The sequence below is a fragment of the Salvia hispanica genome, unplaced genomic scaffold (genome assembly GCF_023119035.1).
Source record: "Salvia hispanica cultivar TCC Black 2014 unplaced genomic scaffold, UniMelb_Shisp_WGS_1.0 HiC_scaffold_631, whole genome shotgun sequence".
Taxonomy (NCBI): domain Eukaryota; kingdom Viridiplantae; phylum Streptophyta; class Magnoliopsida; order Lamiales; family Lamiaceae; genus Salvia; species Salvia hispanica.
This window is the reverse complement of record NW_025952390.1, coordinates 92,428-108,000: the sequence shown is the minus strand read 5'-3', so window position 1 is coordinate 108,000 and position 15,573 is coordinate 92,428. Positions and strand designations below refer to the sequence as shown.

At 38.7% G+C, this 15,573-nt stretch overlaps 1 protein-coding gene across 1 annotated transcript; it reads left to right on the top strand.

Annotated features, from left to right (window-relative positions):
- The first annotated feature begins 1,624 nt into the window (after positions 1-1,624).
- LOC125199699 (G-type lectin S-receptor-like serine/threonine-protein kinase At1g11330) lies at positions 1,625-5,158 on the top strand. Its single transcript, XM_048097631.1, has 8 exons — positions 1,625-2,301; positions 2,783-3,415; positions 3,483-3,581; positions 3,669-3,856; positions 3,941-4,151; positions 4,227-4,464; positions 4,546-4,696; positions 4,771-5,158. Exons 1-8 carry the CDS (start codon positions 1,719-1,721, stop codon positions 5,074-5,076), a joined length of 2,409 nt encoding a protein of 802 aa, XP_047953588.1. The 5' UTR covers positions 1,625-1,718; the 3' UTR covers positions 5,077-5,158.
- Positions 5,159-15,573: the final 10,415 nt, after the last annotated feature.

Here is a 15,573-nt window from a genome sequence, read left to right as displayed (position 1 = left end):
TGTTCTTTTTACTTCTTTAGTTCTTTTATCTTGTTTCAAATTTTTTTGTTGGGTTTTGGAACAAAAGTTATGTATTTTGTTGGGTTTTTTTGGATTTTGTTGGAGTTTTGTTGTTTAAAATGGAACATCTTCATGCTATATGGCTTTTTAAAGCTTGATCATTTTTTGAAGCAATATGTAATCGTGTTGTTATCGTGCTTAGGTTGTTGTCGCGTTGTTATCGTGTCGGGTCAACCCAAAGTGGTTCGTGTTGGTATCGTGTTCAGGTCGATATCGTGTTCTTATCGTGTCCAGGTCGATATCGTGTTCTTATCGTGTCGGGTCAACCCAAAGTGGTTCGTGTAGTTATCGTGTTCGGGTCGTGTCCAGGTCGTGTCCGGGTTTGAAGGTGGCGGGTTGGGTTCGTGTTTGGGTTTGGGGTTTCCTTAACAGGTTGGGTTCGGGTTTGGCCTTATTGGGTTGGGTCGTTATCGGGTCAACCCGATAACGACCCAATCCGCACGATTTGCCAGCCCTAAGAAAAATGTTATCAAAAGAACAGGCTATTTTTATAGGATGAAGTAAAATAGTAAAAGGTCTTTATTTTTATGGAATATAGAGAGGCTTTGTGTTAAAATGATAACACATCTTAAAGTGACACCGTGTCACAACACATCTAGCAATATTATAAACGCTACATAATATAGCGTGCTGGATATTGCAGGCCGAGAAAAAATTGCTGTATACAGTGTTGTATATTGTTGGCCGAGATTTTTGCACTTGAGTATTTTTTTTATTGTCATATGACAGCTTATTATTCGTTCACGTGTGCAAATGATTGGCTATGAATGATGGTATGATGTATTTTAAGAGGTTTTCTCATTTTAATGCACCCCTATATAGAGTATTAACTAATTAAATACATATTAATAAAATTTTATTTAATTGCTGTGATGCAATAAATAATTGGTCAATAATAGCCCTACTAATTTTATCTTTTCCCATTTCGAAAAGAATCAAAATTATCTACTATGAGCTCAATAATCGATAACAATAACATCGATGTTCAATAGCGTGCTGGATATTGCAGGCCGAGAAAAAATTGCTGTATACAGTGTTGTATATTGTTGGCCGAGATTTTTGCACTTGAGTATTTTTTTTATTGTCATATGACAGCTTATTATTCGTTCACGTGTACAAATGATTGGCTATGAATGATGGTATGATGTATTTTAAGAGGTTTTCTCATTTTAACGCACCCCTATATAGAGTATTAACTAATTAAATACATATTAATAAAATTTTATTTAATTGCTGTGATGCAATAAATAATTGGTCAATAATAACCCTACTAATTTTATCTTTTCCCATTTCGAAAAGAATCAAAATTATCTACTATGAGCTCAATAATCGATAACAATAACATCGATGTTCAATACTAATAATATATTTTGTGTTGTCAATTATTAATGTATTAGAAAATTGATATAATTTTCGATTCTCAAACTATATACGAAAACCACCTATATTTGATTTCATCTTTTGTCTATTTTCTACTCTTATTTGCTTGTTAAAGTATGTGTCGTAACCACCTCATTAAGTAGCAGTAGTAGCTTCCTAGAAACTTCATTTGTGGTCAGCGACAATCACACAAAAGTCAAGCGTGTTGTAGCCTCACCACTAAACCAACCTCACAAAAAAATGAAAAAACACTAAATCCTGATTGTTTCCAAACCCCCATGACTCCGTGTTTATGTGTGTTGCTCTGTTTCGGCATCAAAGCAGTTTCCTCCATCGACACTCTCACACAAGGAGACTATCTCGACTCCTCGTCTCAGCTCGACTCCCCCAACGGCCTCTTCACGCTACGCTTCTACACCCCTGGATCCAACCAATCCACACTAAACATTTACTTAGCAATCTTGTTCAACAGCGGCGCCGCCTCCGCTCTTGTCTCACACAAAGCAATCTGGATCGCCAACCGCGACGACCCCGTCCTCAAAAACTCCGACCCCCAGCTCTCCCTCGGCTCCCGAGGCGATCTCACCATCACCCGCGATGGAGGCGATTCCATCCAACTCTACACCCCCCGAGGATCAAACACCACTACAACTAACATAACCGCCACACTCCTCAACACCGGGAATTTCATCGTTCGCTCGAATCATGAACCACAACAAGTGCTATGGCAGAGCTATGATCACCCCACTGACACCCTTCTCTCAGGAATGAAGCTATCAGCAAACACCAAGATCACTTCATGGCTCACGCCGTCTAATCCCGTGCCCGGCCCTTTCACTCTGGAGTGGGATCCCAATCCAGGTTGATAGGAATCCACTTATATGATGGTTTCAGTATTCTTTTACATTGATATGAGATAGTTATATGGCATATTGGTGCTTAATATCACAAATTTTTTCTAAAATTTGTTTTTTTCTTACGAACCTTGAATTTGACACAATATCATGAACTCACATAGTTGTTGAATTTTTCCCACCGACGACAAATTCCAACTATATTTAAATGAGATGGATAACCATATCTGACTTCTAGGGACTTTGTTATCACATTATTGTCATTTCTCAGTGATAACCATATTTATGTGATGTATTAACAAATGAAATGTAGCCGAATTTTGTTTTTGGTGGAAAAAATAAACAACTAATTAAGTTTGCTATATTATATACAGTACCAAGTTTAAAATTTGTGGATTTTTTTTTGTAAAGTTTCATGATATTAGTTTCCAAATATGCTATAATATCCCTGGCTATATTTATATTTTTCGTTTCAATTGCCAATACAGGTGAGCTGGTCATCAGACGGCGAGGGATGGCGTACTGGAGGAGCGGACGCCTCGTGGACTATCATGACGACGATTTGGGGAATGTCAAGAATTTCGAGAATTTCTATATGAGGCCCGATCGCGACAACTTCAACTATAACTTAACTAGCGGGGGAGACTACTTCATGTACACAGTGATCCAGGGCGGGACGATGGAGAGTCGGAAGGTGACTTCAGGGTGGTTGCTGGACGAGACGGGGAACGTGTCGACCATCGATGACAAGGGTCTGAGGGTGGTTATGGCCAGCGTTTGCGATGGTTACAGGTCTAATGGTGATGGTTACAGCAAAGGGTGTGAGCTGTGGGAGCTGCCCAAGTGCAGGAACAAGAATCAGGTGTTTGATCAGCGGTCGGGAGATTTTAGGGATGTGAGAGGGCGATCGGTTATGCCAACTATCGACGGAAACGGGAGCCTTATACTGAGTGACTGCAGGGATACCTGCTGGAGATGGAGTGATTGCGAATGCGCGGGATATTCGAATTATATGGGACAAGACTATGGGTGCAGCTATTGGATTGGTGGAGATTTGGAGTGGGTGCAGGATAATTCTGGTGCCGATGACAAGATATATGTTCTTCAATCTCCCCCAAAAGGTACCTTGCTATATGCACATCATAACATTATTATCTTGAATGAGCTAACTTGAAATTTTTGTGACAGCAAAAGCGAAATCGTATATGGGAATAATCATGGGTGAAGTGGGTGCAATTCTACTGCTTACGTTGGCATTTGTTCTTTTGATCATGCGAAATCGTAAGGGTGAGCATTGCATGTTTGTATTTCTCTTTTTTATTACCTTGAAAGCAATAGATCTCAATTCTCATGCTATATTTGGATGATCATCAGTGAAAAGGGAGGAAAGATTACATGAACTCCTGACATTGGAGGGATATACGGGAAGTTACGAGCTCGAGAACAGAGGAGCCAATGGTCATCAGCTTAAGCTTTTCACTTATGCATCCATCATCTCTGCTACTAACAACTTCTCCTCCAACAACAAACTCGGAGAGGGCGGTTTCGGCCCCGTTTATAAGGTCTAATAATCATTCATAACTAGGACACCACTACTTGTTTACTTTGTCTTTGTGAATCAGTTAATCAACAATTTTCATGTACAGGGTAGAATAGGGGAAGGCCAAGACATAGCAGTGAAGCTTCTATCACGAAAGTCGGGACAGGGCTTGCTTGAGTTCAAAAATGAGCTCATACTCATTTCTGAACTGCAACATGTCAACCTTGTTAAGCTTATAGGATTTTGCATTCACAAAGATGACAAAATGATTATATATGACTACATGCCTAACAAAAGTCTTGATTGCTTTCTTTTCAGTAAGTCTCTCATCCACATTTCAATCATCAAATTAACAACGTTAGTTTAGTGAATACAAATTTTCACAAACACAGGTCCATCCAGGAGGGAGCAGTTAGATTGGGAGAAACGGTTCAACATCATCGAGGGGACTGCTCAGGGGCTACTGTACCTCCACAAGCACTCCCGCCTCAAAATCATCCATCGTGACATGAAACCAAACAACATACTACTTGATCAAAACATGACTCCCAAGATCTCTGATTTCGGCCTTGCAAGAATCTTCAAAGAGGATGTTGATGAAGTCAACACAAACCAACGCGTTGGGACTTAGTAAGTCACACATGATTAATTCCTACAGACCTTGTGATGCATAGTTATTCATAGCTTACAAATAGAAGTAATCTGTTGCAGTGGTTACATGGCCCCTGAGTATGCAATGCAAGGCATATTCTCGGTCAAGTCCGATGTGTACAGTTATGGAGTTTTAGTACTAGAGATTGTGAGCGGTAGGAGAAACGGAAGCTTCCACGAGATTGAAGGCCCTTTGAGCATCGTGGAATACGTGAGTTTCCAATGGTTTCATTATCTCTCATCAATTAGTGTTGAACTCTTTGAGATGATCATGTTTAATTGCAGGCATGGGAGCTGTGGAGAAAAGATGATGCATTGCAACTCACGGATCCAATGTTGAGGGATTCATGTGTGACGGAGCAACTGCAGAAATGCATTCACATTGGGCTTCTGTGTGTTGAGAATCAAGCAGTGGATCGACCAACCATTGAAGATGTTTTATTCATGCTCAAAAATGAGACAGCAACTCTGCCGATACCCAAAAATCCAGCATTTATCACAAGAAATAGTGTGTTTCAACAAGTGGACAAAGCTATACCACAACAGTTATCAAACAATCAAGTCACACTTTCTCAGTTATCAGGAAGATAGAACATAGAATAAATGTCCACTTTTTTTGTTTTTCATCCAAATATAATTATTCGTGTTATATTAATATATTACCTCAAACAAATGAAATTCTCTTCACATTTAAAAAAATCAAATCTCCCAATTGCGGATCCATGATTTTCGATACTGGGTTGCGAAAAATAATTATACTTGGAGTTTAAATAATCGGCTAATTCTATTTCTTAGAGCATCCTGATCCATGTTCTTAGCTAAGAGCACGGAAGTGTGCCCGGACCCACTTTTACTTTTTGTCCTTAGCTAAGAGCACAACACCTACATCCGTGCTCTTAGCTAAGGACAAGCTCAAGGGTCCCACCATTCTATTATTCAATTTAAATACTTCAATTACTAAAAACATTTCTACATTATAAAAATATATTTAAAAAAAATTACATAATTAAAATCCTAAAAAATAAAAATTACATAATTAAAATCTTAAAAATAAAAATACATAATTAAAATCCTACAAATTAAAAATTACACACGTGGAAGACTAGTCATCTATCCCCAATTGCCTCTTGAGACCCCGGATCGTTCCCTCATGTGTTGCAAGTTGATCCGGAGTCATGTTAGACGTATGTCGTTCAAATAGAGAGTTGACCCAAGAGGGCCCACAACTTGTTGTTCGGGGGTGGAGGAGGCACAAAGGGAGCGGGGGCGGGGGCGGATGGAGTCGAGGCGTGACGAGCGGGTGGCCGTCGCCTTCTTGCTTTCGCTTGCGGCCGGCGAGGAACTGCTCGGGCTAGCGTCGGGGCTACCCCAAGTTAGTTCCGGCAAGCTGGGCAGCCACATCATCGGGAAGCGCCGTCGGATAGGGCTACCGACCTCGGCTGTTTGCTAGAGGGGCTGGAGGCCTATACTTCGGATGTTGGCGCCCTTCCTGCCAACAATCGAGGTACTTGAACGGTTTCAACTCCAAACTTTGATAGGTCGCCAGGGCGGTGCTGAAGGAACTGGCAGCGTAAGCTATTGGAGGTTTTGGATATGGGCTCATCCAATTTACTTTTTACTAGTTAAATTGAACCCACAATTTAATATGAGCTTTAATTGGAATATTACTACGAAGTAATATTGAACTCTCCTCATCCAAATCGAAATTATAACTAATCCGTATTTTCGTTTTAACTTTCATTTGCCGCTTAAGATAAAAATGTTCATTAATCAATTAATGTCTCCTATGGACTTAATTAATTAATTTTTATTAATTCAGAGTGGATCATAGCATGAAATGCTTATTTATTATCTGCCAGAATATCAGTAACTAGCTAGGTTCAATAAAATCTTGTTTCGTGCTCCTCTTGAGGACATTATCAAACAAGACTCACCTCGCGCACCATTCAATATAATAGCAATCCTAGCACCGCTAGATATTAATCACCACTTCAATTAATATAATGTAGATTATTTTACAGGAACCCGCACTATTCGACATAATAAGTCAAAGTAATGCATAATCAATACGGGATGCTCAATGCTAACCTACATTGATTAAGAAACAAATATTTATCACGACCTCGCCTTTCAGTAGATAGACAAGTCTGCTGTTAGATACGTCGTGCTTTACCACACTAATGTCATCTTATTTCAGCAAGGCTTAGAAATATGCGGACTGACATTGAAACCTCTCACGATGGATAGTCTAATTCCATCTAGGTCGTGAAAATTTTCTTTTTCTTGTATAAGATCGACCGTGTTACCTTAGAAAGTGGACGTCGCCCACAACCTGGGCCTTTGCTACTTAAACAAAGACTTAGACTTTGTTAAGTTAACTTATACATTTAAACATGCAATTAACATCCATTAAATGTAAAAACATAACAACATGACAAAAACAATTTGTCTTATTCCTTGGAAAATAAAAATAAGAGTTTCACAGTAAGTATTCAATCACTCGAAACGCGATTTCTAGGTATACAAACTCTAACAAAGGCACTTATGATGTCGAGCTCGCTCTTGCTGCGCCCCGCCGCCCGCTCTTCTTGGAGGTAATACCCATGGAACTTACCGATTGCGTCGTTGCATACTGAAGATGCAATTGCGCACCATACACATCATACGATAGATGGTTACCCCCGATCGGGTTTCATTGTAAAGATGAGTGATGTCGCCACCAATATCTTTTCCCGGTTTGGTTCGTGCCAACTTCCGGATCTTCGGAGACTTGCCAAGTAGGCTTTGCACACTTCGCCATCATCTCACCCGGAGGAAGTACGGGGTGCGGGTGGGTGCCACGAGTAGGAGGAGTAGGAGTAGGAATAGATGTAGGAGTAATGAGTAGAGCTTCTACTCCCTCCCGATCCAGGTTCGGGTGCCCACCCGAACCCGGAGGCATTTTGGTCGTCCACCGGGTAAGGACGGTAGCCACCCATAACTTGCGAACCTTGGGTTTGAGGAGGGCGCCGTAAATTGTCGTTTCCGGACTAGGGAATGAGTCGGAGTCAAACCAATCGTGGTTCCAACCGCGATTGCTCTGAGGGGTGATCGCCGAGGCCGGACATTGTGTAGTGTGGTGGGAATTTAGATGAGAGAATATGAGGAAAAAAAATATGAAAGAATGTAGATGATAGAATAGATGAGAATGTGATTTTTTTTGTGTTGGACGTGGGGGGTATTTATAGATGAAAATGTGAATTTTGGGGGAAAAAATTGAAAATTAAATTAAAAGTGGATGGATAGAAAACGGATATAATTTTTTGGGAAGTGGGGCCCATATTTTTTTTATTTAAAAACTTTTTTTAAAATTAATTTTTTTTTAATTTTCTAAGAGCTTAGCGCCCAGGTGCGGCTGATACGGATGTAGACGGACTCGCATGCGTAATGACGAGCTTTCGTCCTTACCTTTGGCACTTTCTGGGACGGACGAACCTTGCCGATTTTAAACACTTTCTGCGGATGCTCTTATATTTTCACGATTATAATCTTTGTCAGTCCTTCATTATAAATAATACTAATATGTTAGTTCAATTTATAGTGCTATTATTTGAATGATTTCTATCGTCTGTAATAATGGTTCTTTGACTTATAATATGCAAATTTTGTTTTAAACTTTTGCCAAGTATATTATAAATAATTTAATTACTTCAATCTTTAAAAGGCTTGTTATCTTTATTCTATTTGAAATGAATATTTTTAGATTTTTATAATATGCAAATCTTGTTTTAAACTTTTGCCAAGTATCTTTACTTAAAAATCATCTTTTGTCTCCGACGGGAAAACTTTAAGAATATATGCAATTGGATTTAAAATTCATAATAGATTCTGTTTAAAGATTACTCTTTCCGTCTCCGATTAAAAGTCACACTTTGACTGAACACGAGTTTTAAGAAATGTAAAGAAAAATTGATTGGAAAAGTTAGTGAAATGTGGTACCCATTTTTTATATTGATTTTATAATAAAATGTGAGAGAATTGAGATAGTGGAATGTGAGACCTATTACTATTTATGGTAAACATAAAGTGTATGTTAATTGGGAAGACAAATGGAAAAGTGTGACTCTTAATCGGGACGGAGGGAGTATAATTTAAATTTTCTTAATATTTTATTTTATAAGTACTAAAAATCACATAAACTTTTTCTATTTATTGAAATATTAGCTACATATATATCTATTAAAAACAAGATAAATTAAAAAAGAATGAAAATAAAATTAAAGATATTACAAAATTAAATTGCTGGCCATAAAGCAACAATCAAAACAAAATCAATTTGTAACGACATTGGGTAGTGTATGAATTAAAACAAAAATAAATTGAAAAGACCAAGTCAAGTTAATGCATTGAGTCAAGTCAAGTCCATGAAAACAAATAAATAAGTATATTAAAAATAAAGTAGATGATGTAATTAAATGTCGATTAAGAAGGTTCTTTTATATTACTTATAGCATTATAATTCAAAATTAAGATCAAATCTATATCTTTAGATTTTAAAATGAGTGGATAGAATTAAATATTGCGAATATCAATAAATATTAGACAAATATCAACAAAGGGGTAAGATCGTCATTACTTTTATCATATCATAATTTTAGTGGTTTCTTTTTATCAATATAGTGTATTACAAACATCAACACAAGTATACGAAAATATCAACAAAGTTTTATTGAGATTTTACATGCGTTATATTGCAATTTTTTGATGTCGGGGATCAAATAAGATCATCGCGTAGTGAAGGTGTTGGGCCTCGGGCATCATGAGATGATTGAAGTATTATTGAGCTCTCAATATCCAGTTTGTGCGTCGGCCCCGTCAAACCGTGGGGATCCATCTTCACCGCTGCGGTTTTCCCGTCGCAGTAGTGTTAGCCTAGTATCGGGTCCCAACACGTCGCGGGGCGGTCGAATGACCGATCGAACCCCCAACGGGTGTCGCGATGCGTTTGAAAAGAGAAGCTCTTACCATTGGCTAGTGACTATAATTGTGGGATACGGTACCAATAGTACTCCATCCGTCTCATAAAATATGAGCAATGAGTATGACATGAGAATTAAGATAAAATTGGTAAAGTAAGAGCATCCACAATAATGGTGGATATCCTGGTGGACAAGTCAGGACATCACAAAAACACGTTAAAGGGCTTCTCCTCAACGCAGGTCGGGGGGCTGAATACGTCGACCGTAGATACTTCCGGCGCCCGATATAGGTGACGGACTGAATTTGTTGTGCGCGGAGATCCTTCCCGTCGGGCGAGCAGTGTTTAGTTTTTGTCAAAGAACTCACGAGATGTTGGGCAAATAATAAATTCATTCATATGGAGAGTATGAACAAATAGCCCTATTTATATACTAAGGACCCTAGGGTTGATTAATCCTAAACATCGGGGAAAAAATCAATAAAGAAAACCCGACGGAGCTTATAATTACGCTCGACACTTACAAAAAATAAATAAAACAAAATAATAATATCCAAAATAGATAATAAAAGATACTAATCACTATGCCCATCTAGAAACAAAGCCCGTCGATGGGCGGTTTGCATCCTTTTCGGCTTCGACGTGGCGATGGACGACTTCTCGCTGCACCTCGCAACCTCCCTGCTGCTCGTGGGCTCTTCCATCTCATACTAGCTGCTTTGGCGGTTGTTCGGTCCGTATCAAACACCTCATGTCACGTAAGGACATCTCGATTGAACCGCCACGTCACTAGGACATTCTGTGCACAATAGCGGAAAAAACACTAGGACATTCCGGCGGGCGACGGACGCGCGCATGACCGCGGATGACCTCTCATCCATCCGGGATGTCGTCGACCTGACGTTAGCCCCAATAGTGGACGTCCGGACGGACAACCCACTCGTTGGTCGGATGTCCGTCGGACGTCCGCTATTGTGGATGCTCTAAGAGAGAGGAGGAGAATGGTATAGTAAAGTAAGAGAAAGAGAAGAATGATAGTTAAAGTAGTGTCGATGAATAGTGGGTCCTACATTATTAAATTGATATATGAATCCAAAAATGGAATGCACATATTCTTTTGGAATCGACGAAAATGGAAAGTGCACATATTTTTATGAGACGGATGAAGTATTAAATAGAAAGAGTTTGGGGATACAACTTTACCACCTTGTTATTGTGTGCGTTCGCCACTGTCTCTACCATACCGGGCGTTAGAAAATATACTCTTTTTGTGTTTTGACTAAAATTCAATGGTTCGTATATATTATCACATGTGACGTAGGTAACCAATCAGCATAAATTAAGCAATAAAAAAAATGAGTAAAGTCATGTCTGATTAGGATAGCTTTTTTTTTCATATGGCAATTGTATTTTTATTCTCGTGTTTTTCATTCTCCTTTGGTTACTTTACGAGCATAATATAAATAAAATCATTATTCCATACAATTGTTTCGGGTTAAAATTACATAAATTTTTATATACATGGATATCACTTCATTCACCCCACCACATCGCACATGTAAATAATTTCTTTTTGTCAGAAATTTTAAAAATACTCCCTTCTCAAATTTATAGCCCATTTTGCTATAAAAGTCCGTCCCATATTTATAGTCACATTTAGAATTTTCCATTTTTGGGACTTAAAATTTTACCCATTATTCACTAAAATTACACCCAAAGGCCATTATCATATTAAAATAAATCAAAACAAAAAAAAAAAAACCCAAAAGTCAAAAGGGACCACTTCCCAACCTCTTTACTTAATTTATTATCATACATCATCCATTCATTTATTAACATTCCATCATCTCACTCCACCATCTCATTTAATTTATTACAGCTTCATCTCACTATTAATTACACCCCCAATTCCTAAAAACTGTCCCATAACAAAAAATGTGATTATAAATCTAGGACGGAGGAGTAATATTTATTAAGTAAAGAAATAAAGTAGGAGAAAAGGAAAAAGAGAATGTAAAATTGGCGAGATTAGATGTTTTGGTTTCACTAAATATGAAAATCAATTACTTTAGTGGGACAATTGAAAAAGGAAATCAATTATTTCGGTAAAAGGAGGAGATTTAATACTCTTTCGTCCATAAAAATATGGGTGATGGATATAGACAGATTAAGAAAATTTGGTAAAGTAAAGAAAATGATGAAGAATGGTGCGACCCACCTAGATTCTAGTAGTTGTTTAGGGTGGTATAGTTGTAAATAAGTTGATGTATAGAGGTAATAAATTGGGATAACTTTATAAAAATGGAATGCACATATTTTGGGGCAGTAAGAAAATAGAAAGTGCAATATTTTTATAGGGGGTCGACAGTATATATTTTCTACCATAATTGCTTGATGAAGTTGATGTATGCCGGCTCTAACTTATAGTGGCTTTAGTAATGTGAAAGTCTTTTCCCAGAAACTTCAATGAGATTGATTATTGAGGTCCTCCCCACTCCTATCAAACAAAACGTATAGTGGCTTTAGTAATGTGAAAGTTAAACTAAGACATACTAATCTCTCCATTATCAATTTCATTTATCGAAAAACATAATCCACATCGTTTCCATGTCAAGATGGAAAGAATAATTAAGGCATCAATTCTACAATCAATGATCGACTTAATATTTTGTATAGAATAGAGTTATTTGCTTTCCATATGAAATACATCTGTTAAGGATGAAGTTCCTTCTGAATAATTCGCTCGAACGTCGGGAGCTTTTTCCCGTCGATCAATCCGCCAAATTATGGAATAAAAAGATCAGGGGCTTTGCAGTCGATCAAACCAAAAATATATGATAAATGCGTAAAAGTAAAATAAAAGGATAATTGATATTTTGATTGAAATGAAGAATACAATATCTCCTATTTATAATACTACTCGATTTTGGAACAAGAAAATAAAGTTCCTAATAATATATGGAAAGATATAGAAATCAATAACTAACTAAATAAGAGATATGGAGATAATCCTAGGGAATATGCCGTTCAACTCCCCAGGGTAAAATCCACCTTGTCCTCAAGGTGGAAATCACGAAGCAAAGCAATAAACGAGTCGTTGATAACATAAGCCAAATGGGATATATCTCCTCCGGGATCAAATGGACAATGAATAATCAAGTGTCTCCCTTCATATTCCTCTGCACACTTGAGTACTCAAGTGGCTTCAGAGAAGCTACGAAGTAAATTTCCTTCAAGAAGCGCATTAACTTTTTACTTGGCGCTTGGACCATGAGTCCCAAATGCGAAAAGTTCATTGCCCATAGTTGAAAAAGTGCCCACCATGAGGTTGACTCCAATAGTCCGGAGGAAATAATCATGACTTTTCCATGCGAAACTTCATCGACTTCTTTAAGGCAAAAATATCAACATTTGCAGCATGATGATCCACTTAAGAATTTCCTACGTCATCTACGCTATTCTCCTTCAATAAATCATTATTATCTTTTGTAATTTTCAACTCAAAAGACTTATCCTTCTTCATTTGTATCAACTTCTGCATCACAAGAACCATTACCTTATTCGATTTTTATTAGATCGAAAGGGCTGTTTTTGGTAGGTTTAGGGAGTAGGCGGCAAGGTAGCAAGTTAGAGCGGCTCGGAAGGTGATTGAGGCGGCGGCTGGTGGACGAGGTTGGCTGCTGCCAATCCGGTGAACATTGGTCGTTGGCTCAGGAAAATCAAGGGATTGGAGGTTGCCCACGAACGATCGGGGGACGGAGAGATGAGACTCTATCTCGGCATAAGGCGGGTCGGATCTGGGAGGATGGTACCATGGCGGAAAAAGGGGGCCCTGCTCTATGGCCGGGGGAGCCGCATCGTAGAAAATCCCGGAGTTGTATACGACGGGAAACTCGTCATCGTCCGTCTTGTGTATTCGTGATGGCAACCAATATTTGGTCACATAGGTAAGATAGATAGATTTCTTTCTCAAGTCATGGATGGGAGGAAGAGATCACGATGAAAGCACCAATTTGTTAAGGATGAAGTTCCTTAACTCGAATCGCTCGAACGTCAAGGGAGTTTTTGCCCTCGATCAATCGGCTCAAATTATGGAATAAAAGCGCTAGGAGCTTTCTTGCGATCAAACCAGAATATATGATAAATGCGTAAAGTAAAAAAAAATGATAATTGATATTTCTTTATTGAAATAGAAGAATACAATATCTCTATTTATAATACTACTCGACTTAGGGAACAAGAAAATAAAGATCCTTTAATATATGGAAAGATATAGGAATCAATAACTAACTAAATAAAGAGGTAGGAGATAATCCTAGGGAATATGCCGTATCACATGCCATGTACTGTATATTCGTCCCTATTTAAAGGGATCCATATCATTGAATAATCAACCAATTCAATACAATTCTTGTTCTTCTCTAATCTCTTCTCTAATATGTCGACTATACTAGTCAACATGGTATCGAGCTTTCTAATTGATCCTCTCGGGTGAATATCTCTTGGGTGGTATCCTCTGTTCTCTCTCGTAGGTAGTATGTCCCTTTCCCAGTATCTTGATCGATCCCATCAATCTCGATTCCCGAATCCTCCACTTCATTTGTATCGTTCTTCAATCTCTTCTATGTCTCAGTTTAGTCAATAACAAGGTATCATCGTCTCGGGGCGAGAGACTTACATCAGATATTGGGATGGGGGAGACACCTTGGGTCGTGTCACGTTTCTTCGGATGCAACCAGACCCTCAGTGAACCGCTTTTCTTCCTCTGTAGATCCGCCTTGGAGTTACTGGCATTGACATCCAACTTAGTGGGTCACTATTATTAATGTTATTACTCTCCCCTAAGCTAAGGTGGGCAAAAAAAATATTCGGTTTCAGAACATCACGAGTTCATAGTGGTGAACATGCGATTAGATTTCGGATCAAAGCATCTATACCCCTTTTGGTTAACTCCAAAACCACAAACACACATTTAACAACACATGGTGACAACTTGGTTCGTTCATGTTTAGGAATATGGACAAAGAGCTGAGCATCCAAAGACACGGGTTCAAGGCCGAGGATGGAGGGAATTTCGCCATAGTAGAAAAAACATCTAGTGGGGTTTGAAAGTCCGGATTCGGGTAGGTAACGGTTTAGAAGGTAGGGGAGTGGCTAGGGCCTCGGAGCCAAAAATGTTGTGGGACTTTAGATTCAATATGCATAGACCGGGTCATATCTAAGAGGGTTCGGTTTTCCTTTGAACTGTTTGTGTTCAAGTATAGGCACAAGTGGTTTGGTGAACTAACCCTTCTCTCGAAAGAACTGTTCATGTTGGAATTGACAAACTCTCCCCCATTATCAGACCGTAAAATCTTAATGTTTTCTAGTTCTAATTGGTTGATTATTCAATGAATATGGATCCCTTTAAATAGGACGAATATACCTTGTACATGGCATGTATTTCATATGGAAAGCAAATAACTCTATTCTATACAAAATATTAAGTCAATCATTGATTGTAGAGAATTGATGCCCTTAATTATTCTTTCCATCTTGAAACCCCCCTCAAATCGAGTAGTAGGATCTTCGACACTCAATTTGCAAAGAACATCTCTCAAGCTTTTTAGATGCCTTATGTGAGGAAGAAGATATTCCACAAACATGGGAAGAAGCTATGAGGTACAAGCATTGGAGCAACGATAATGAAGAAGGAATTGATGCGCTAATCCAAATCTTACTTGGGAGAAGTGCAAGATACCGAAGGAAAGAGGCGATGGGTGTCGATGGGTCTTCACAATCAAACGAAGGTCCGATGGCTCGATAGAAAGATATAAAGCACGCTAGTAGCCAAAGGATATACAGACATATGGGGTGGATTACTCGAAGCGTTCGCGGTGGCAATGATGAAGACGTCCAAAGTATTACTATGATTCTACCAGCCCGGCCACTTTACCGTTCGACGTGACAAATGCTTTTCTGCATGGTGAGTTGAAGAAAGAAGTGTATATGGAGGCTCCTCCGGGCTTCTCGAGGGATTCAAATGAGGTGAAGGTTGTCCTTAAGAAGACTCTATATGGGAAACAGTCTCCAAGAGCTTGTTTGGGAGATTTACGATGCGATGACTACTTATGGGTACAAGCAAAGTAATG

Excerpts from the sequence above, each read along its gene's own strand:
- LOC125199699 (XM_048097631.1), top strand. The coding sequence starts at position 1,719 with ATGACTCCGTGTTTATGTGTGTTGCTCTGTTTCGGCATCAAAGCAGTT. Across the intron at positions 4,152-4,226 it reads TCTTGATTGCTTTCTTTTCA|GTCCATCCAGGAGGGAGCAG; the intron begins GTAAGTCTCTCA and ends TCACAAACACAG. Across the intron at positions 4,465-4,545 it reads AACCAACGCGTTGGGACTTA|TGGTTACATGGCCCCTGAGT; the intron begins GTAAGTCACACA and ends AATCTGTTGCAG.